The 24875-nt window shown below is 33.4% G+C and overlaps 1 protein-coding gene and 1 long non-coding RNA gene across 2 annotated transcripts in view; both read left to right on the forward strand.

The window, feature by feature from the left end:
- The first annotated feature begins 349 nt into the window (after window positions 1–349).
- LOC121329549 overlaps window positions 350–24875 on the forward strand; it is a 28521-nt gene continuing 3995 nt past the window's right edge. The window contains exons 1-2 of the long non-coding RNA XR_005951793.1: window positions 350–575; window positions 9557–9641. This is a non-coding gene — a long non-coding RNA (uncharacterized LOC121329549). The remainder of the gene's footprint in view (window positions 576–9556; window positions 9642–24875) is intronic.
- On the forward strand, window positions 19609–21996 carry LOC121329548 (homeobox protein Nkx-2.8-like). Its single transcript, XM_041275176.1, has 2 exons — window positions 19609–20196; window positions 20735–21996. Exons 1-2 carry the CDS (start codon window positions 20046–20048, stop codon window positions 21268–21270), a joined length of 687 nt encoding a protein of 228 aa, XP_041131110.1. The 5' UTR covers window positions 19609–20045; the 3' UTR covers window positions 21271–21996.

The raw sequence follows: 24875 nt of genomic DNA on the forward strand, positions 1-24875 counted from the left end.
ACCATTCACTTTGTCATATGGTAGGAATAATAAGAATAATTATTCATATAACTGCGACAAAAACACAAAAAAGTCTCATTCAAAATCCCCGGCTTGTCTAAAAGGTAAGCACGTGCCCAGAAATAAGGAAAATTTATAAAATTTAAATTATTTTGACATCTAACCTTGAAGAAAACAGCAGTGGGATAGTGCAATCATGATGAGGTTATAACGATGACTGTTATAGACGCACTTTTAAAAAAAAAAATCACTAATGCATGTATATCTGCAGTTTATATCACAAAAGCCCACAAGGACCAATGATCATATCTCACCTGACATCTTCAAAGCAGACCTGTATGACGTCAGCTTTTGCAATAGGTAGTGTTTTGTGAGTTCTTAGAAGACAGCAGGTGGTAGTGGAGAGAGTGAGTGTCTGTCTCGCTCCGAGTTAAGATTCGAACCACGTTCTTAGGGTTTATAGCTGCTCTGGAGACAATAACGATATCCGCTAAATATACAGTTGGCCTATATACGCACAGTACACCTTTGAAGACCGTGAGATGGTGCTGTGCGATTTTGATTAGCTGTTAACAGTAAGTTGATTTTATATTTATTTTACTATAGTAGCCTACTGTACATGTCCCAAATGTATTTTATTTAATTTTCATCAAACTCTTCTCATCAAAAAAAAAAAAAAAAAAAAAAAAATGTAAATAAGTTACCGAATCAAATTTAAAGATTCTTTATGCACTTATGCACAATGGTAGATACACCACGTGATTTGTCAATAATGTAGAACGTAAAGAGACCCCAAAACTTATTTATATATTTCTTTTAAAAACGCTAAATTGATTTTCTGTATTAAGCGGGACATTGTGGTATTTCAAAGTTAACAATGAATGGGCTTTTGATAGTAGTCCTGAAAATGTGTAGGCTATGTGAAAATAATTCTGAAGCAGTTGCTTCCGTTATGGTCCCTTCTGATTCTCAGCGACAACTATTAGGATAATATATTGCCTCTAAGGTACACCCTGGGTGGTACGGAACCGAATATCTTCATAGCTGCCTCTTCCACAGAGCTTATTCCCTTTGGGTGTATATTCCTGGAATAGCGCGAGCAACAATCCATCAAACTAAAAACTTAAATAATGGATTCGTTACCTTGGGGAGCGTCCAGGCTTCTGCCAGTGAGAGTAAAACATTGACGAAGATGAAGGGGTGGGGGGTCTTTCATGTTAAATCGGGATCGTCTTTCATGTTATAGATATTATTATATTATATATATATATATATATATATATATATATATATCATATATATATATATATATCTCATATATATATACTATATATATATATAGATATAAGGAAGACGAGATCTACATCTTGGAGCCTCGGTCACCTGGGACCATTTTATAGTGGGGTTGCTAAAAGCCATGAACAAAAAATGTTATACATTTCTTTACGTATTCAGATACGTATTAAGTCAAACAAAAAGAAATCGTAAAAAGTATGAACATGGGTTTTATAATCGACTTAAGTCACCACAATTTAAGGTTGTCAGCAACATGTGTACATTATCAGTTTTGGAACCGTGGTGTTTTATTAACAGCCTCGTTGTACACAAGTACTCGAGTCTAAGGGCACATATCCGAGATCTTATTCCATGAGGCAAGGAAATCTACCGTGTATAATAAAAACGCCCTCCCCGGTTAATCGAGTAACCACAGCATAAGCAGTGCAAGTCTTCACAAAATATGCTGCTGTCTGTGACAATATTCACACATATTCTCAACGGTAAAAGGCAGTAGGCACGTCATCCGACGTTATATAATAATAATAATAATAATAATAATAATAATAATAATAATAATAATAATAATAATAATAAAATGTATACTGTATTACTTTACAAAATGGAATAGATCTATTTTTTTAACTATACTGCTACTTTATATTCCTTAGCCTTCCAACGTTCTTATTTTTTAATCAAAAGTTTGGGTATTAAAATATTGGATTTTTTGTGTAAAGTATGTATGTATGTATGTATGTATGTATGTATGTATGTATGTATGTATATGCATGTATATGTCATCATTGTTACAGCGATTGATGTAGCCTACTGGACCATCAACTTCAGCTTAAGTTAAAATATTTGTTTTGTTATTCCCGACTTAAACGCATTGATAATTTAATCAATAGGATTCCTAATTGAATCATTAATCCCTTTATTGATTTTGTTGTGGTATAGCTATTAAGTCTTCGGGGAAGTTTTAACCGATTTTATGCTTCCTTTTGAATACCTTTTTATGAGTGGCTCTAATAAAGCTTATATTTTTAAATTTTATTTCATTTGTTACATCATTTTTTTTTTAAACTATTACATCTTGGACATTATTATGGTCTAAATGGTTACAAAGCGAATTACTAGTCATGTGTTTTCATTGCCAATAGACAGAGGCCTAAATAATAGATTCAAAAGTCGAACGAACGGCAATACAATTTAATTGAATATGTTAATGTTCCTTCACCCATTTCTCCTGTTATCGATATGATGTTAAAATAATACATTTGTTAAAATTTGAAAAATAGTGGCATTATGCCGCTACACAATTGGTACGCATTTTTGGCCACGCACATGTTTTCGATTCTAAATTGTTACAGCAATGTTACAGATTAATTATCTACTCAACGACTGCCAGTGAAGAGGCAGATTCCAACGTTCAGTATTATTTATTTACTTTAATAAATTAATCAAATCAAATGTTTTATATTTAGTGCTTTGTGTGGAAATATGCATGACTCACAATGTTAACACGCAGGATTACCTTAGAAAACAAAACACACACACACACACACACACACACACACACACACACACACACACACACACACACACACACATATATATATATATATATATATATATATATATATATATATATATATATATATATATATATATATATATATCATATATCATATATTGATATTTTCATAGATAGTTTTAACAAATTCCAGAATGTTATTTTGACAAAAATTGTTGTGTCCATGATTAAAGATGTGATGGATAACGATAAACTCTATATTATAAATGTATATAAAATATGTGCTACAAAAATCCAATTGTTCATTTTTATTAGAACACACAGTTGGCTTATTCAAAACAACGTTGATGTAGAAAAGGTATTTAAAAAAATACTCAAGCTCAGGATTTATTTATTTATTTGTTTGTTTATTTATTTGGTAAGCTAGGCCTACTTTTTAATTGTACAGTTATGAAATATAGATGAAGTGGGTAATGGAGTGGTTATAGTCGCCCAAAGAGGCGCTTTGTGTAATCCACCGTGTCTGTTGCTATCAAGGGCACACTAAAACCATAGGGCTTTTACCACAGCCTAAAGGACCAATATACAGCTAATAATGAAAGGTCAAAGGCGATTGAAGAGTAAGTAACATGCTCTCCCATTTTAATTGTCTTTATTTTTGGTGCAAAGACACGTGAGGGCATTACATTAATAATAACAATAATAACACACAAACGCACACACACACACACACACACACACACACACACACACACACACACACACACACACACACACACACACACACACACATATATATATATATATATATATATATATATATATATATATATATATATATATATATATATATATGCCTATACTGTGAACCTTAATTAAACTTAAATTCTATGCAACATACTTTATAGTTTACACTGTAATATTTATTTTGGTAACCCTATTGATTTGTGTCCATCTAAGGTATATTCTTGGAATAATTAAAATAATTACCATTAATTTGATTATTAAACATTCATGAAGCGCATGTGAATAATTTTTATAATTTTAGCATATAAGCTATTTGTTATTTGAAAAATATATTTATGTATAGTTCCACTTTTTTTAATAATCGTTTTTTTTTTACCATTCAACCAGCAGTACTTTTTACACAAACAAATAACATGTTAGTATTCATTTTATTTTGAGGAATACGTATTTAAATAAAAGCTCAATAAGGACTGGTGAACTAATGACATGCTTCCTTGTTTATTACAACTTTTACAACTTTTGAGTCGCCATAACTTTCAAACAACCATCAATAAGATTTTATTACAAAAAGGACGCCATGCGTCTGAAGACTTTCTGCACATATTAAAGAGTTAGTACCTTTGTATGTTAACCCATCACGCCAGTGGTGCCTTTTCCATCACTCAAAATAACTTAACTTGACCTATATATCTATTGAAAGGGTTACAAAAGTTTAATTAAGAGATAAAGAAGGCTAGTTGCAGTAATATTTTTAAAATAAATTTTGAAACGGTACCTTTAAATTTGTTATGTAAAACCATTATGTCTCGTGTCTAGTCTGCTTATCTATCTATCTATCTATCTATCTATCTATCTATCTATCTATCTATCTATCTAGGCTATCCATCTGCATATACTTCGTTTTATGATTTCTTACAAACTCATATATTAGCTTTACAAAATTACAAATATGAGCTATTATTATTATTATTATTATTATTATTATTATTATTATTATTATTATTATTATTATTATTATTATTATTAATATACACACGAGATGAATCTGAATAATTACCTTTATATATGTTGGAATGTCCTATGTTCAGAATGTGCTTTTCTTCTTCTTTGCTGTTCCTTTGAATCAGGGTTTAGCAACGCCGTTCTGAGTCTTGGACGTCGAAGAAAACAAAAACATACAAAAACAAAAACAGAAAACGTCCTCTAACTGTATTTGCAAACGCATTCACGTAGCCTACACGTTTTTACAATCACTTACAAAGCTTACAGTTTGATTTCCCATATTATGGGAAGCGGCGCCCCCAAGTCAAACACGGATTTTCAACTATACACTAGCGTATTGAGGTATAGTGTAACAGCTTTGATTCAGTTTGCTTGACAGTGATCTTCAGAATCCAGAGGTTAACGAAAACTGAGAACGGGCAAACTTACAACCGTTTGTGTTTTGCTTTAATTGACATGTAGCTATATTTAAAGAGTTGGCCCACATTTCGTTTAACAGAGTTTTTGTGTATTTATTTATTTTTAGAAATTTCCTGTTTTTGATCAAGGTACGTATCTGTGTTATGAAAAGAAAACTCATTGAAAAATACTTTTAAAAAATGTATACATTTATACAATGTATAAAACATATACATATATTTACATATATATGTTTGTTTCACAGTTGGAAATACTTTTAATTAGGACAATAAATTAAAATAAAAAAAAAAAAAAATTGTGTTCCACAGTTAATTGTTGCCTTCATCTTGATAAGGGAATACATCTGAAAAATGATATAGATTCATATAATATAAAACGAAAGAAAATATGTATGTATACAATAATTTAAACAGATATATTTATGGAAAAAAGTTCACTTTCACCACAACTTTCAGTCAATTCAATGGGATGTTATCAAGCAAAAGTCATCCCATAGGAATGGGCCAGTAGCTACCTACTAGCCCTCCAACAGGTACAGGTCCGGATCAAGCGCTGTAATGGACTTCAGAGTAATAGCCGCTAGAGGGCGCGAAAAAGCGTTGTTGAAATAATAGTAAAACTGATTTTAAAATAATGCCCCATTGAATCGACTGATCTCAATCAGATCGGCTGGTAGGGCAGAGGAGGAGCTCCCAGAAGGGTCTGACCGAAGGAGCATCAATATTCAGCGGAGTGTCTCTGCAGCCAGCACTTGTTTTTCAGCAGTCCTAGCTAATCCATTCAAGACCTGCAAATAATTGACAGCTCTTCTTTTTTTATGCCAACATTTGTTCTTTTATTTCGACTTTTTTCCTTCTAATTCAAGGCGGGCTTTATCTGTATTAATTATTTCGACACTGCAGTTGCATACATTCAATACAGATTGGCATATTGGAGCTACAGGGTTCTTGCAAGAGGGAAAACACGATTAGTAATAGATATAAGTGACAGAAGTATCCAGTAATTGAATAATCCTCTCTGGGTAGCGTGCTGACAGGCCTTTTCTCACTGTCACGCCTCCATTGCTGGTGTTTTTAGCGGGTCAAACTGCTACAGTCAGCCTATTTCTTTGTTTTGCCTGCAACCATGTTATAGCCCTTCCTTCATTAACATAGCTCATCCTGTTAGCAATTTCGGTCCATGTTTGCTTTTTTGGAGATACTTGTTACACGATTGTGCAAGCTAGCCCTGCTTGAAGTACCTGTAGCCCTGCTGAAATACTGTCTTTTAATTGTTGTTTGATGTGCCATGCTCGTCGTCTCCTATACACATCCAGTAACCTCCTTGTTCATTATCACCCGACACCGATTCCAGTGGATTACAGAAACTGATTTATAATATATCGAATTGGTAGGTGATAAGTGGTCGAAAGACCAGTCGCATTTGAATTTACAATCTCGTATAATAGCTGTATTTGCTAAATGCATACACATGCAAGAAGATTTTACAGCTTAGGGGGTAACTTAACTAACTCGAACTCAAACTTTCTTTCTGGCTTGTTAATTGGTATAAACCACCTGACAGGGAGGAGTCTCGATTTCATGATTTAAACTTACGTCGGTTAGATGTCACAATTAATTAAACAATATTGTATTTTCAATGGAAAATGACGGTTTTAATATTAATATTATATATATATATATATATATATATATATAATATATATATATATATATATATATATATATCCAATTAAAACAAGAACATTGAATATAAAAAGGAAAGTAACTGATTACACTCGCTTGTATTGATATCCTGGATTTATTCCCAGTGTTTATGTTAGCTGTGTCCACTGAACGTTCAACTGATGACGAATGCATAATTCATCTGTAACTTAAAAAAAAAAAAAAAAAAAAAAAAAAAGTTTATCTTCAGAACTTGAATATTCAATTACAAATTATGAGTTATTCTAAAGTATGACCTGTGGAATTCTGCAGATCATGTGACTTTATGGCAATAATTTTAAAGTAAAATGTTTAAAAATTAATTATAAAACGTATGCAACATATTGAATTGATCAAGAATATACTTCAGACGAAAAAAATAACATAGGCTATGTGTTACAAAAATAAGCATTACAGTTTAAAGTATAATAATAGTAAAAGATGTTTTAAAAAAATCTGTTGTACTGCAATGTTTTATTTGTTTGGTTCACTGTACCTCCATGCATTAGCTTAACATGAAAACCTGTACAGTGTTTCATGTTTTCATTTTTTTTTTCCTTATAAAAGAATAATTCATAATACCATACTTTCGCAAATGTTTTTACTCGCTCAAGACCCAACTTTTCTTAAGGGACAATTATCCAGAATTATCTTATTATCGCTTCAATAACAGTCTCTAAATGGTCTCACGTTTTGCTGGCTTCGGTATAAAGTTAGTTGAGTTAAGGAGTATTAAATATTAAGAAAATGGTCCATCATGCATTTTAGGCTATTTTGTTCTAATGCCCATGTGTAAATCATTTATAATAAATCTCATTGACGACATTTTCTTATTTTTTTTTTATAGTTGATTGAACTGTTGTCCTAGAGTTTATAAGTCGAACTTTCCAGATAAACAGGTCTCAATCTTGTCCAGCTTGATACATCGGTATGGCGGCTTGCACTGCGAACAGTGACGCTCTATATATATATATATATATATATAATATATATATATATATATATATATTATATATATATATGATATATATATATGCGCGCGTTGCGCGTGTGTGTGCGTGTGTGTGTGTGTGTGTGTGTGTGTGTGTGTGTGTGTGTGTGTGCACGACACGTTCTTATTTTTAAAGGGAAACAAACAGCGCAACAGCTTGTACTCGTTTACTATATTCCACAAGATCAGTTACAAGCATAACGATGTATTTAAGTATTCATGCTAGGTATAGATGTGGTGTGATGGGAGAAGCACAGCAGAAACAACGTTTACGATCTTTTTTAACAATCTGTCATTTTGACAGTTGTTACTTCAGTCACCTGGAATTCATTAAAATGAGATATTTTGTTCCTTGTATATTCTTGTAGATTTTTTTTTTCTTCTTCTGAGGATTAAGATAATTAAAAGGTACGCGTGTAGTGTGCTTTCCATCTCTCGGAATCAATTGTTTACTCAGCAACATACAGGTTCAACAGAGACTTTACTTTGAATGTGTTTATTAATACATGTTTAATTAGGATTGTCTTTTGTATTGGCACTTGTGTATTTTTATTGAAAGAAATGTAGATGGGAAACAGCGCCACATGCTCTGTAAACAGACATGACACTAATTATACTTATTCCAAATAATAAGCAAACCGTTTACTGTTACAATGGGGGAAATAAACGTTTACCTTGTATTTAAACACATCAATCAATAAAATGTGACATGGTTGCTTTGTAATCTAATAAATAGTCCTAAAGTATGGGGGAGGGACATAGTAAACCTATATTCTATGTTGCAATGGAAACAGAACGCTATTTTGCAAGAAATATATCCTTGTAATCTTCATGTGCATACGTAGCACAACATCTATTCCTATAACAGCCTACAATGTAATATCTGTAGCCTACGTCACAAGGCTCGCTGGTCGGTAGCTTCATTTAAAAACATTATTTATCACTCTCGCTACAAAATTCACAGTACAACGGGAAATAAATAAATTCAAAATAAAGACATGGACATTCAATCAAACAATGACGGGAGCTCGGAAACAATGTCGTTCATACCAATAACAGAATAATTTAAGGAGACGTTTTTAAAAAAAAAAAAAAAAAAAAAAAGAAAGAAAAAAGAAAGAAAATAAAAAAATACCCTGGATGCATATATATCATTATGTGATAATATATTCTGACACACACATTATTCTATTTTAAAATTAACTATAAATGGACGTTGGATTTTGGAGAATTGTTTAAAACGCTATACCTGTATATTTTAGATCATAATAGACAACACTGGCTATATTTGGTATTGGCTAGTTTCCATACATAAGAACATAAGAAAGTTTACAAACAAAAGAAGGCCATTCAGCCCATCTTGCTCGTTTGGTTGTTAGTAGCTTATTGATCCCCAAATCCCATCAAGCAGCTTCTTGAAGGATCCCAGGGTGTCATCTTAAACAACATTACTGGGGAGTTGGTTCCAGACCCTCACAATTCTCAGGTAATAGAAAACCACGCCCATACAAAGACTCATGAACGTTCTCTCTTTCTCTTCTTTTCCTGCCATATGTCATATTGTGGGCTGAACTCTTTCAGCACAAAATTGTTGGTCATCTTTTAAGTGCGGGGCACCAGCTATCACTGAAACAAACACAAATGGTAACATAATTGGGTCACAGTTACAATTATTAAACTTCACACTATTACACCATGCACTTTCAATGCAGACCTGACATTAAAAGAAATATCATACAAATATTTAATCTGGTGCATGTGAAATGCTCAATTTTGAATAACCCTTTTAACAAATATTTCTATATCAGAATAGATTTAGCTATTCAATGTTGTGCTATTGTAGGTATTCAATTGTCTCAACATCTTCTAACATGTTCTTTGCAGATATGTAGAAAATAGCAACATACAACCCTCACCTTGGAAATGCACCTGCAAAAGAAAAACAGTAGTCCCAGTAGACTTTGAATGGGTAAGTGGCACAACTTGACTCTCAGGTGCCATCTAGTGGCAGCAGGCTAAAACTGAAATCAACATGTGGCATTTCACAAGTCCAGCTGCTGAGGAATCCATTACACTGTATCTCCAAATACAATTCCTAAATATAAACTAAAATACAAAAGCAATGCCAGGAGTAGCATTACTAATTAGAAAATTAATAAACTAAAAATATCACATACTTTTATTTTATTTTTTGTTTTGCACATCTTGATGGTGTTGATGTAATTCTCCACTTTTTTTTTTTTTTAAACAAGGTAAAGTTTGGTTCATATTTTAACCATTTCGTTACATGAATATGGTATTTCATCAAAATAATCAAAAGATTAATCACATAGGCCTATGTAATCTATTGGTTCATGCCATGTGTCTTTGAAAGATAAAACAAAATATCAACACCATTAAATCTCATTTGTTTGCCAAACGCATTCATAAAATAAATGAATCACAGTTTCTCTTTCAGTATTACAGAATACACAATTATAATCTATGTCAACTTTAAACCAAGCCAAAACATTTTTTGTAGGGTAGATCCTATGAAGAATTTTTTAACCTTATTGGTGAGAAGATACCTATTGGTTTCGTTCAAACGTTCTTCCAATCTACATAACCAAATATTGAACTCCAAAATTAACTTGCAGAAAGAATTGTAGGACCACTGCCTATAGTGCATGTGGTAATTGTCACATTTATGATGCCATATCTAAATCACCTAAAGGATTTCTGAAGGATTTCACTTAATTTAAAGGTACGATTGCCCTTTTGTAGCAGACCCAGATTTTAAATTTTAAGCACTTTTGCGACGTGTTTATTATTTACAGAAATAAAAGTAAAAAACTAAACAAAAGCCTAACTCCCACATGGAGTTCGAAACTATACTTCTTACTCTGGGTCTATCTCAGAAGGCTAAGCCATTTATCTGTTACAAAAACCGTCGTTACACACGGTTTAAACATTTAACCAGCCTCTTCTTCCATTGTAGACTGCCCTGAACAAACATTTCTGTTCTTGTTATATACCTGCCTGATAATTACAGGCAGATGACACTCATTAAATATTAGAGCCATGTGAACCTCATTCTGGCTCCCTCCTGTGGCTTTCTGGGGTATGTAGTCTTTTAGCCCATAAGAGACTACATTTTTCTCTCCTTCTCTCCCTAGTCTGCCACAAAGTGGTTTGAAAGTTTTTAAAAAAGCCTATATATATATATATATATATATATATATATATATATATATATATATATATATATATATATATATATATATATATATATAGAAAGGAGTTCCTGTAGGAATTGCATAAGAGACTGTAGCAAACTCCTTGGCAGTAATAGGAATTTTAAAAGTATTTAGAAATGTTGAATCATTTAACAATTGTCCATCATCATTAAGTAATTGACTCACCAACAAAATGTTATTATTGGATAAACAAAGATCTATTTTTATATATTCTTGTTATTTCAAATAAAGTAATTGTGTGGGGAAAACTTGTGTTTGTACACCATCGTCCAATTGAGCAGTGCTTGTTTATGAAGAGCAATAGAAAGTATGTTCACATCAAAATTCAAGACCTCCAACCTAGACATAGTTTGGAAATACTTTTCTTATTTTTTTTAATATCGGCTTGTATCCAATTTACTTTAAAAATAATATTTGAAGTTTTAAAGTTTAGAACAATGAGACCTCCTTGTTCTTGTCTATTACGTATTATATCCTTTAAAAGGTTTATTTCTCCAAATTAAATTAAATACAAGTTTTTCAAACTCTACAGTTATAGACTGGAGCAAATCTAAAGAAAGTGATGCATACACTGCTCTAGATAGTCCTTCAGTCTTTCACAACAGAACACATCCATACAAGGCTATCTCTCTTGACAACCACAGACTACTAGATCTTTCTCTTAGTTTTTTTTTTTCTATAATGAGATGACAGTTTAATCTACTTCTTTCTTTTTGTTTTTTTGCAAATACTGATTCCAAGATATGTAATTACATCTTTACTGGAATATGCCACATTTCTTTAAATTCATCTATTTAAAAAAAATGCAAATAATATACGCATATTTTTTTTTAATATTCAAGGTTAGTCCAGATACAGAGGAAAATGTATTTATACTCTCAATAACTTTTGCAACTTCACATTTGTCCTTCAAAAAGATGGTGGTGTCATCTGCCAGTTGACATATCTTCAGTTCTTTACCAAACATGTTTATACCTTGGAATGTATCTGTATTTATACATAGGGTTCAAGTTTCTGTGGCTAATAAAAGGAGGAAAGGGGAAATATGGCATGCCTGTTATTTGAGCTAAAGTCATTGAACTAATACAACATGGTGGGGTGGTGGGGGGGGGGGGGGGGGGGGTTTGGGGGTATTATTTTGGTGGGGGGGGGGGGGGGGGGGGTGGGGGGGGGGGGGGGGGTGGGGGGGGGGGGGGGGGGGGGGAGACATTTTGGTTAACGTAATGTTTACTTGTGGGGTGGGGGGGGGGGGGGTATTTGGATGTTTATTTTGACCCTTGGCGTATGGAATTAGTGAGACACATTGCAATTACATGGAATACAGTAGCCTGTATTACCTTTCATATTGTATTGCATTCAAAATGAGAAACTCCTACCTAAGCACTAATTTAAACAGCTGGTACAGCAGGGAGATGCAGCCTTTATATAGTATACACATATACAAATATACAAATTGACTGATCTACTGAACACCCCACATTGAGCTGGAAGTATCTGAATCATTGCATAACCAAATAAGTTGTATGAAGGGATTTTGTTTAAAATCAAGCAATGCGTCAACCAACAAGTTTTCCTGTACGTTTAAATATGTGTTTCTGCTACAATTACAACACCACTGGTGTAGCCTTTTTTCCATGTATAGTATTGTTTTAAAGACTTTAGACCCATAACAATATGACTACTGCATTACTGTGCTGGATCTTTGTATTATTCGCCAGATTAATGATGTAGATAATAGGTGTACACATATATTACGGGCATTTCAGACTTATGAACAACCTCCATTCCCAAGGGATTTGTAACTCAGAGGATCTATTGTATATGCTTCAATGCCATCTTGGCAAGCCTATATTGCACTTAAAAGACTATTCACACTATTTTAAATACTATAAAAGCAAAACAGCAATACTGATAAAAGAAAATCAATGGATTAGTATGAAAAGAATTAAAGAACTTCCTACACGTTACATATTTGAAGTTCTTTACCATTAAAGTTTCATTATTGAGCTAACTTTGCACAGTGGTAAATGCCTTGTGGCCTTATGTGTGTACAAGCACCTGATCTGATTGAGATCAGTCAATTCAATGGGATGTTATCAAGGAAAATTCATCCCATAGGAATGGGCCAGTAGGAACCTACTAGCCCGCCAGCAGGTGCAGCTCTGGATCAAGCGCTTTAATGGACATTGGATGTTTTAGCCACTATAGGGCGCTAAAAAGCATTGTTGAAATAATAGTAAAAATTGCTTTAATAGTAACAGTTAGGTTTAGGGGTAGAGATTAAGTTAGTTGTAGACATTAGGTTTAGAAGTAGAGGGTAAATTTAGGGGTTAGTAGGTTAGTAGGTACCTACTGGCCCATTCGTATGGGATGATTTGTGCTTGATAACGCCCCATTGAATCGACTGATCTCAATCAGATCACCTGGTACAAAACATAAATAACACACAGAGAAAAACTATTTGAACTTTTCTTGTTTTTCTGTGATATGCAATACAGTTTAAAATTTTTATAGTAAAGAAGCTCAATTGGATATCTGTAATAAGTGCCTTAACCGTGTTCGATTGGGAACCCATGTATTTCAGGTCAATTCATCATCTCAGCTTTAGAATATTAGTCTTTCTAACATAAATATATTTATCCTGTGGCTTCTTTTCATTCACAGGGTTATGGTGACATCTTCTGGCAATTTATTGTAGCACTTCATCCTGTGGTGCTTTTAAACCCTTAACTTTCCAAACATTGGCTACACCCATTGAATACCATTACAGTAGTGAGTTAAAACTCTGTGTTTACAATAGTGAAAAAAAAACTCATCAGCAGTAATAAAATAACAAGAAATCAAGTTCTTGCTAAACTTTTAAATAAACTGATGGTTAAATTTAAATGTGAATAGGGTATTACTAACACAAAGTAAACTGTATTGAATCTGTATGCTTTCAATTGATGTATTTAAGTAGCATTCAGCTGTACTATTGCTATGATTTAGAAGATTGCTGATCTTGTTGGTTCTGTGCTTGTTTTTTTTTTTGTTTTGTGTTTTTTTTTTTTTTTTACTTCAATTCAGAATATGGTAATTCATCAAAATGTACACTGCTTCTTTGTGCATTGTCCAGTGGTTAAAGTGAGAAGTGTCCTCCTAGGAGAGAGGAACCAAGGGAAGCTGACACAAAATTGTAGCATACAGTTTGTGGAGGAACTACAATGAGAGGCATGCCATTAAACGTGAATACTGTTCAGTTAAATTGTGTTTGTGTGGGATTATCTCAACAACTGTTATTTAAATAAAACAGGGTGCAAGTAACAGACCACCATCAAATCTCCCTGAACATTTTTCTTCTCCCTACCTTATATAAAAAATATATATAAAGGGATAGATTAATAGAATTCTCCGGAAGAAATCAAAGAGAGAACTTGTTATGAGAGAAACCTTAAACCCTATTTTCTAGAAATAAAAAATGAACTACAATTCTAAGCAACATATTAAAGGGATTACTTTTGAAAGACCACAAGCAAGACTCATGTGGTGAAAGAAATTATCAACAAATATTGATAATACTGAATTTTGTTCCTGTGCAATATATATATATATATATATATATATATATATATATATATATATATATATATATATATATATATATATATATATATAGAGAGAGAGAGAGAGAGAGAGAGAGAGAGAGAGAGAGAGAGAGAGAGAGAGAGAGAGAGAGAGAGAGATGTTTTGCCTGTGGTAATTTGTATTGCTTAGCACATATAATTTGATATGATACTTTTCAACCCTCTTTAGCATATTGTGTTTCAGTGTTTGGTACTTCAGGTACGTAAATATAATAGGTTTTCTTCATACAAAAATGCTGGTAACTAAGGGATTAAATTGTGGCGCTTCTATTTCCAACTGCTTACTGAAATTACATTGCTCATCCTCCAGGGGGTGGTATATATCTTAGCTGCTGCTACACATTCACATGGACTCTTTCTGTAGCCTTGCTGGAAAGGATGCATTTGTGTTTTATGTATTGATTTACTGTAGGTATTTGCAATTGTAGGTTATAAACTGTTCAGAAACAAACAGGGTTAGTAAAGCACTGTCGAAGTACGTAACGAATACAAAAGACCACATCATTAAGATAAAGCATACCGCATACATAGGAGTAGAACATCGAGAAAACACCGTTCTGTATTTCAAGATTAGTGTACGATGGTAAGCATGTATAATTGCGCCATGTTAAAAGTCCTATCTGTGTATCAAGTTTATAATACATCATGTTTTAATATTATTATTATTATTATTATTATTATTATTATTATTATTATTATTATTATTATTATTATTATTATTATTATTCAAAGTTTTGGCAAGGCAACTTTTCGAACGTCATAGAGTTCTCACAAACTGCTTTAAAACTGTATGATTAGTTCGCATCAAAAAGGCAACACGGTATGAAATGGACGCCTATTCGATTTGATAACAAGCATCTGTTAATGGTAACAGCTGTTTGAAAGGCTGTTTGAAACCGAGTAATCATTTAAAAATCTTAATTTTTTTTTTTTTTTTTTTTTTTTAAAGTGTGTTCTGATCAAGCCCGCCGTTCTTTGTTCGGTGTGTTCTGCTCTCTTGTTCAGTGCAGCTTGAAGTACCCACAGGAATGCGAGGCGCAGTCAGGCACCAACAACACATTGTCTTCAGAAGAAATTTTCTTTTCACCCGCAGACTCCACCCTTGTTTGTCATATTATTTCTAGCGCCTTTTCAACACCGAGTGCCCTATATTTTATGCAAGCCACAACTTGTAAGACATAACTTCACAAGAAGGAGCAGTTACAGCATCTGCTATAGTTCAATACTGTTAAAATGGTCTTATTACTCTGAAAATTGGCCTTTGCGCTTAAAAAAAAAAATAGTTAGTCCATTAGTTTCATAACTAATGGAACTTGGTCATTTTAAAATGTCCAATTAATATTTATATTGTCTTTTTCCCCCTCTCAATACGTTTTACTGTTCCAGTTTTAGGATTATTAAGCTTTTGTTACAAACAGTACAGCAAATCTGGCGGTAAAACCTGGCGGATGTGGCGAGAAATAGAAAGGCCAGATGAAAATAATGTGGAAAACAGAATATACAGACACCGCTTTAAAAAAAAAAAAAAAAAAAAAAAATCGAATTAAACAGATTAGTTTGCAGTCTTATTTCCAAATGAATCTTGTTTCCAATTTTACTCACAGGACGAATTGCAATTACAAACGTTAATTACTGCGATTTTCCGGTTCTAGATGACATTTCCTCGAATGTGGTGTGTCGACTACAGATACACGCTCGCGTTTCCTGATAAACTTTAACTTCCACATTGTTTTCTAGTCTTGTAATTATATGATCATTCATTCTGCCTGCCTGAACCGTGGTACGTCATAGGCTATCTATCACTTTGTATTGAGGAATAGCTGCAGCGTAGAGCTAAATCAACACTGGAAACTTTGGTGGCCTCAAGACACCTCTTGCTTTATGAATGACACAGAAGGTCAAAGGTGCAATACCACAATTTTCTGTTTTCCATGGTCACCATCTCATGGCGATGCTTTAGAATTAAGTGATACCACCAATGATAAAATTGCAGGTGCCCCGGAGTCGTGTGCGTTCCAACTACAATAAGACTAAGGCACTAGGAGCAGGATATGTGCTAAAACAAAATGCAGTGTTTAATAATTACTATTGCCATTTGCCTTGTTTTTTAAATATTATTTTTCTAAAAAAGCATACTAATAATAATAATATAATAATATGAATACGATGGTATAGGCCTGATATTTGGAATAGTTGGAAAACTAAATGTTTCAGAATAAAACAGAAATCTTATCTTAATTGTTTTAGAATATCTTTTTAGACGCTCAAAAGCAGATACCGAAATAAACACCGTGTCGCCCACTTTCAAATCAAATATTAAAAACTTCTGAATGAATCTTTTGTAACAGAATTTAGAAAAGTTTTTGTTTATTTTCATGTATTAAAATGTGTCTTTGGTTTTGGGGACATATTAAAAGTTTGTTCTTATGTAAATCTGTATGAAAAGAGGTTGATAAATCATGGCTAAGTGAAAATATAATTAAGATAATAGGCTAGTAGTTCCATCACAAACACTACAAAAGTGTCTTACTCTCAATTAAATCATTAATATAAACACAAAACAATGAAATGATTATTTGCCCATTAATGCAAAGTGAGTAATATTACATTCAGATACAATAAAATAACTGCATTGCAAATTCGAGTTAAGCTGCTATTAACAAGTAAATACATACATTAAAAAAATCAAGGAATGACAATAACAAACAATATTCATCATGTTCAGTATTTATTTCGGATTTGCTCCCAGTTACTTCTTTTCTCTCGAAATGGTCATTTTATTTAGTGGAAAGATTTTGCAACAAAATGGCAGGTCCAATACAAAAGGTAAACATAAAATAAGATTTAATATAATACGTATTTTAGTGTTCATATATATCAAGTGTTCAAGATTCCGTTTATAGCATATTCGGGTCTTTGGTGTGAATTGCACTATACATCTGAAAATGGCTCTTGCAACGAGAGCAAATATTTGATAGTGAAGAGCCCTTAATAGTTTAAGAGCACAGTTTACTTATTTCTCCACAACAGTGTGGTCTTTGGGTGTTAAATAGAGTAAGAGGCTACGAGAGGTCATTGAAGTAGGGCATTTCTTCTTCTGAACATGACTTTTCTACCCCTTGCGAGGTTTTGCACTTAGATTGAGTGTCCTTGGTAAATTTAACAACCCTTGTGGAAGCTTGCATACAGTAATCTGTGTGTCAACGAAATTAAGGGCACCAATGAATAAAATGATTGTCTGCACACTCCATGTGTCTAAAGATGTTCTTCACATTGTAGATAACCTACTTCATACCGATTTTAATGCACGTCCGTACTAAATTGGGATAGCAAATATTCATAATATAGCGTACATATGTAGCTGTACAAATACCAAGGAAATAATTAATCATTTTTTATACAAATAACATTAAAATTAAAAATAAATAAATATAAACTTTGTGTATTAATATGGCCACAATTGTATTGGTTTGATCGAAAACACAATTTAATGCTTAGACTGTGGTTTGCGTAGTTTTCAAAATTATCAATTAATTAATTAATTAATTAATTCGCACGGTTATTAAAAAGGGGTCAAAATCACAATATCAAAGACTTTTTGTTTGATAGTATAAATTAAAAGGCTCTTAATTCAGTTTAGGAACACATAACTAATAATTCTGTATAGACTTGGCTGCAGTTGACGTGAAGCAGAGTCGATAGTTGCCCCAATCCCATTGAAGCCCATTGAAAACCATGACAACACGGAACAAGCTCGGATTTATCCAAGAAAGTTAAAGCACATTGTGAGGAGGCGTCAATCATGCATTATTCCAAGACTGAACAAATGCAAAATCTTGACTGGAACAAATGCTTCCAACGGGTCCAGGACGTAGGACTACACTTCCCGCTTTTGTTCTCAGCCTAGCAGTTGGCATGTATTTGTGTTCTCCTTAGTTCGACCACCCAGGATGCTTGGGAGGCTGATCATGAAGCATGGAATATAACGACTGTCACCAGGCACACTTGATAGGTGGCTCTAATAAGCACGGCCTGGGAACCTTACCGAATAGTCGTCCACTTTTCAAGAAATATGTAGGAAGTATGCCAAATTGAGCCCTGTGTCCTGTTCACCTACCCCGCTGATCTGTCAAAAATAAATCGTTCTTTTTTTAAATCGTCATTGTTCCATTTACATTTGCACTGACACTTGCAGATATGCGGCGAACAAGGTTGTCAAAGCTTTTCATAATGGTCCGGTTTTATTTTATATTTAACACGCTCCTGCAATGTATGTTTCAGGAAGCGGTTATTCACCCTTTTCTTTGATTAAAGGGGAATCTAAAGCAGGCTTCTTGAATGCAATGCAAAAGCCTTTTATATGAATACTATACACTAATTTATTCTATTTGAAATCCATTGAAAAATAAAAATTAAATTATGATATCAGCTATTATCGCCCGCCCGCCCCCCCCCCCCCCCCCCCCCCCATTTGAATACCCTTTCCAAGTATTAATCTCGCCTTTTTTAATTACCATGCCTACTGAGCAAAAAAAAAAAAAAAAAAAAAAAAAAAAAAAAAAACACAGAAGAGTCACGGTAACATGTCAACATATAAGTAATAAAGTTTCATTGCTAGGTTTTCACGAGTTCATAACATTTTGCATAAAGAAATAAAAACGTTTAAAAACCCAGATAGATATGTTTGTCAGAAATACTTCGGTTTGTTTGTCGCTAAAACAACAAAGCAAATATTTAGATATTTAATTTAGCACGATATATTTCCAGGCAACATGGCACACGCTCATTTCTAATGTAAACCAAATATAATTTCTAAAATAGTAGCGTATACTGTGGTTCCTCATTTTTGCACTAATAATGATTTCGCGGTTGGCATAAAAACGTAAACTCTGTGGAATGCTCTTGTGGGATTCCCAGCTGAAGTATGAATGGAAAAGTAAACAAATAAATAGCTACAACCGATAAATTGGTGAATGAATTAAACAGTCCAGTAATGAATAGATAAAAACTAACTCTGTGGACAGTACTCTAATGGTTCACTTTGTATGCAAATGGGGTGGGGGGTGGGGGGGTGGGGGGGGGTGTTTTCATCACTTGCCACCCAAGACGTAATTCAGCAGCAGAATTGCCATTATCTGTGTCCCACTTTTGGTAATCAGACAGAATATACAATGATGAAGACTGTTTCCTGTTGCCATTGGAAGGTAGCAGGGTTTATTCTCCTATGTGGTTACACCTACCCTCATTAAGATTCTGCCACTTGACTAATTCAGGTACTTAGCATCCTATAGACAGGGCTAATCTGCACGCTGACCGTGTTTGCCGTGCAGAGCAGTGTTTATATAAACAGCACCACTCTGTAAACGACACTAATATTTGAGTTCCATATTTGAAGGTGCTCACATCTCGGCTCGTGCTCCACAGTCTACAGTTGGCGCATTGGGTAGCACTTCAATAGCTCTACCGCTTCTTCTACCAAGGATCGTACATGCACTAACGGTTTAGGATTAAATTATGTCGGCGACTGCTAAAATAAGTTTTACAGTGAGAAGCATTTTGGATTTACCAGAACATGAAGCTGAAACCGCCAATAACCATTCTCCGGAAAGCTACTCCAGCTCACCATACACTGAATGGTTAGACTCTGAAGGAAGTCATTGCCTCTGTAAGTATTACGATATTTATCTTATTTTTACTCCTGTGTTTGGGTTTGGTATTTGAAAACGGCATTGCCTTCTGTATAATCTTCTACATCTGTACGTTGTTATGAACGGGCCTAACTGAAATCGAGTTTCGTGTGCTTATTGGATTGTGGGCACATCCATTTACTGAAGAGCTTTTTTTTTTTTTTTTTTTTTTTTTTTTTTTTTTTAATATATCGTGCCCTGAAAATATATAAACAGAAGCCCACAATATGAATCAATTTAAAATATTTAGAAATATAGTCTACATCTATTTTTTAATCTGTTTATTTTAATTATTTAACATAATATAATAATATTATATATTGAATGTTTATTGCATTATTATTATTATTATTATTATTATTATTATTATTATTATTATTATTATTTATTATTATTATTATTATTATTATTATTAATGTATTCATTTTGCAGACGGCGTTATCATTCAAAGCCAATATTGCATATACTTTGCTTTACTAAATTGCTTCTTTTTTTATTTATTTTTGTTTTTGCTAGCCTCTGACGAAAGCAGCGCAGAGACTTTACCGGATTCTACACAGAAAGATGAACCGTCGCCCGAGACAGAGGCTGAAAAGAAGAAAAAACGACGAGTTCTCTTCTCCAAATCCCAGACGTTCGAACTGGAGAGACGGTTTAGACAGCAGCGCTATCTGTCTGCCCCAGAACGAGAGCAGCTCGCCCACCTTCTCAGCTTAACACCGACGCAGGTGAAAATATGGTTCCAGAACCACAGGTACAAAATGAAGAGAGCCAGGGCAGAAGGACATGTAGATATAAACCAGTCTCCATTGATTCGGAGAGTGATGGTACCAGTTCTGGTTAGAGACGGGAAACCTTGCCATACATGTGTCATCAACCCGGTACATTATCAGGACAAGCAAAGTGTCAGTCTGCCCGCGTCAGCAGCTGCACACCCCTCCTTCACACTCCACGGGTACCAGCACTTGCATCACCCTACACCACAGGCATTATTTTCCGGTTACCAGCACTTATCTCACCCAGCAGGAACGATACATCACTGGAGTTGGTAAAGAAGACTATTTGCGTTGGGACTTGAATGAGACTGTAGGAGCTGTTCCTTTTGTGTATGAAGGAGTTATGGTTCATTAACAGCACGATTGATTCTGCAGAGGGTGTTATTGACTTGAACCTGCAAACTCTTCCATCACTGCCGACCAGAACTGCTCAATTTCTTCACTTTTATAGTTACCGAAGGGTTTAACAGATTTAATCGGAGTGATTATGAACTGTTATGGTCATTTCTGTCAATAATTTGTCAGCTTTATACATATCCCCACCCCACAAAGAATACTATTCTATGTTTTTCTTAATTTCAGCTACCCTGTCAGTAGTGATGTTTTTTCTGCCTTTTTTTAAGATAAAGAAAATATTGAAAGTCCATTGTAAATAATTGTTTGTTCCTGGTAGCATTGTTCCAGGGGCATTATAGCTGGCTACGGCCTTTTATTTAATATTTGGTTGAATCTGTTAAGCTAGTATTTTAACATTGGACCAAGGCCTAAGAATTCGGGAAAATAATGGAAAACATTTGACAAATGCCTCGATTAGCTGATGGTTTATGCACGGATGTGTACAGTTTGACTTGTTTAGTACCTTGTATCATTAGTGTATGAGATTTTCGTTGTACTGTAGGCAATGAACTTAGAAAATATATATTTTTCCCCATTTTGGGAGATTTGTTATGAGAAGAATCAAACTGGCAACCAAAAGGAGATGTATTTTTGCAAGTTTAAATGAAATATAATAAATTACTTTTTTAACAGAATGACGTGGAAACGAATCTTTGTTAAATATTCAGTTTATGGGTGCACTGCAAAAAATGAAAGAAATTGTATGCAAAATATTTTAAACACTTGTAGTTTTACAGAATATCTTGGCAGTCTGAAAGTATATGCATCGTCTTTCATCTTACACTGTGTACGTTTCAATGTAAACTCGTTGTTCTTTGAATACTGTAGCTTATATATGGATAACCTAAATATGAAGTGGAATTAACCATTATAGATAAACTCGTTTATAAAATATCCTCAGTAAAAATGCACTAACAAAGCAAGTTCTAATACTTGCCAGGAAATAAGGCTTAACCTAAGCCAATGGCTCTCTGAAGGAACGCATGCATGTATGTGTTTAAATGCAAATTCCCACTGTAGCGGAGGCATACTGACCCTAACAGTGACAGCATGGTGTCCATTGTTTGGAGAACAAGACATTTGTTAGAAATGGAAAGTTAAGTGGGAAATGTTTTGTCAAAAAGAAGCAGGTGCGTAGCTTTTATAATGGAAAATATGTTTGCTTCTGACGGTCCAAAAGAAACACTGAACACAAAGAAAAAAACATGGTTGCTAATTGTTCGGGCATGGTATAAAAATACCTTCCACTTTCTGGTGAACAAACAGGATGCAACATGTCATATATATATATATATATATATATTATATATATATATATATATATATATATATATATCTATATATATATATATATATATATATATATATTAGATATATATAACACACACAATTAAAATATTCTATATATAGTATATATATATATATATATATATATATATATATATATATATATATATATATATTTTTTTTTTTTTATAAGATTGTTGGTTCTTGAACTGGAAGATTTGTTTTAAAAATAGGCGTTTTAGGTTCTAGGTTCTAGTTTCTATATATTTATTTATTATTATTATTATTATATATTATTATTATTATATTATAATATTATATTATTTATTACCAGTCGCGTTATTCAGGGTGAATTACAGTTATTACAAAATATCACAGTGCAGAAAATCACACCACACAATATCACATTAAAGTAAGAGCAGTTAGTATAAAATCAGTAGCAAAAAAGATCAATTCAAATAAGAGCAAAGTAAAGATGCAGTAAATAATTACATTTAAGAGCGAGTTCGTCTAAGAGCAGTTAACTTCTAGTAAAAAGATTTACTTATACGAGTAAAGTACAGTAAGTATGATAAATGGATAAGAACAATTTCAAATAAGAGCAGTTACCAAAAACGTGAGCGGTTCAGTACAAGCTGAGTATACTACAAATCAAGTAATCGGCATATTACACGTTTTAGTATTGCTATCAGTTACAATATAAATAGTTACTTATTTTATTTATTTATTTATTTATTTTTACTGTTATTTTTTTGTGCGTTTAAAGTATAAAACAACAATAAACACTAGACTTTGTTTATGTATCGGTTCCATAAGAGTGAAGTATAATTCTGAAACATGGCTGAATGTGTACAAAATTGTAGACATTCTTAAACAAACTGTTTAAAAAAATATCTTATTGCACTAAGGTTGATAACCTTTGCTAGATATTAAAAGCACAAGAGTAATAATAAAATAAAAGCCTTTTGTACAATGAGGCTATTGTATAATGCATTGGATTTTCTTTTCTACACAGGGGTAAATTGTAACAATTGCTATTCTGCAGTGCTGTTTTAATTAATGCACTGCAAAAATAACAGGTCTAATAATGGTCATGCTACACTATACAAGCAAAAACACAATAATAATAATAATAATAATAATAATAATAATAATAATAATAATAATAATAATAATAATAATAATAATAATAATAATAATAATAATAAAACCTGAGGCACCAAATATTTTTAAAAAGGGTCAATTTAGGAGTGAGATCATACTAGCCAGAAGACTTTTAAAAGTAATATTCCAATAGATTTCTGTAAGTAGACTGGTTTATGCGATATACTGTATGTAGTTGTCACGTTTGATCTTTTCAACCATGGCAAAAACGTTACCATTTGACGGGTTTATCTTTTTTTCAAAATGAAATGAATACATACAAGATATAGACCTGTATTAAAAATTAGTAATGTAATCATTTGTATTTTTATTTTTAAATAACAAAGTATTAAACCCAGCACTGAAAACTGGAAGAAGCGTCCACACGTTAAGCCCTCTACGATGCATTGTTATTTTTATTCCACCCAGAAGCGAGGACTTGTATGTTGGAGGTTAAGCAGTTTATTTTGAGACAATGTGCATTAAAAGTGTGAATAGAAAATGTTGTCGGGAGGACGGCTGAAATGCAGTAGGCGTGCATTTTTGAAGAAGGGTTTGGTGGTTCCTCGACCCCTGCGTTGTTGTTTGCTTGCTGCTGGACAACGCATTGCACCGTCTCTGTCACCTGGATCCTTTGTCCCAAATGCTGGACACCTTGTATTCCATATGGATGGGGTTGACTGGGACGAGTCTCCCAGAGAATCGCCTCTTAAACCCACTTTTTTGTGTTCTGCACTGAAAAGAGTATTGTCTGGCCTAAGATGGACGTCTACACAATTCTCAGTGTTTCAATTCAGCGTTGTTTAATCAGTCCCTAGTGACAATTTTATGGGATTTAAGGGCACAATGGAATCTTTAAAAACACTGCAGCCTTCATGATGACAAAGGCGTAAATTGTATGGTCTCGCAATGGCTGTGCGGACATTAGGGAGGAACGGGGTCCAATTAATAGGCTGTAAATTTGTTAACGTGTTTTTGCCCGTTAACCTTTACGCCTCTGTCAGCAGCAACTGACATGTTTTTTTTTTTTCCCCAAAAAAGTCTCTCTCTCTCTC

The sequence above is a fragment of the Polyodon spathula genome, chromosome 17, assembly GCF_017654505.1.
Source record: "Polyodon spathula isolate WHYD16114869_AA chromosome 17, ASM1765450v1, whole genome shotgun sequence".
NCBI classification, from domain to species: Eukaryota; Metazoa; Chordata; class Actinopteri; order Acipenseriformes; family Polyodontidae; genus Polyodon; species Polyodon spathula.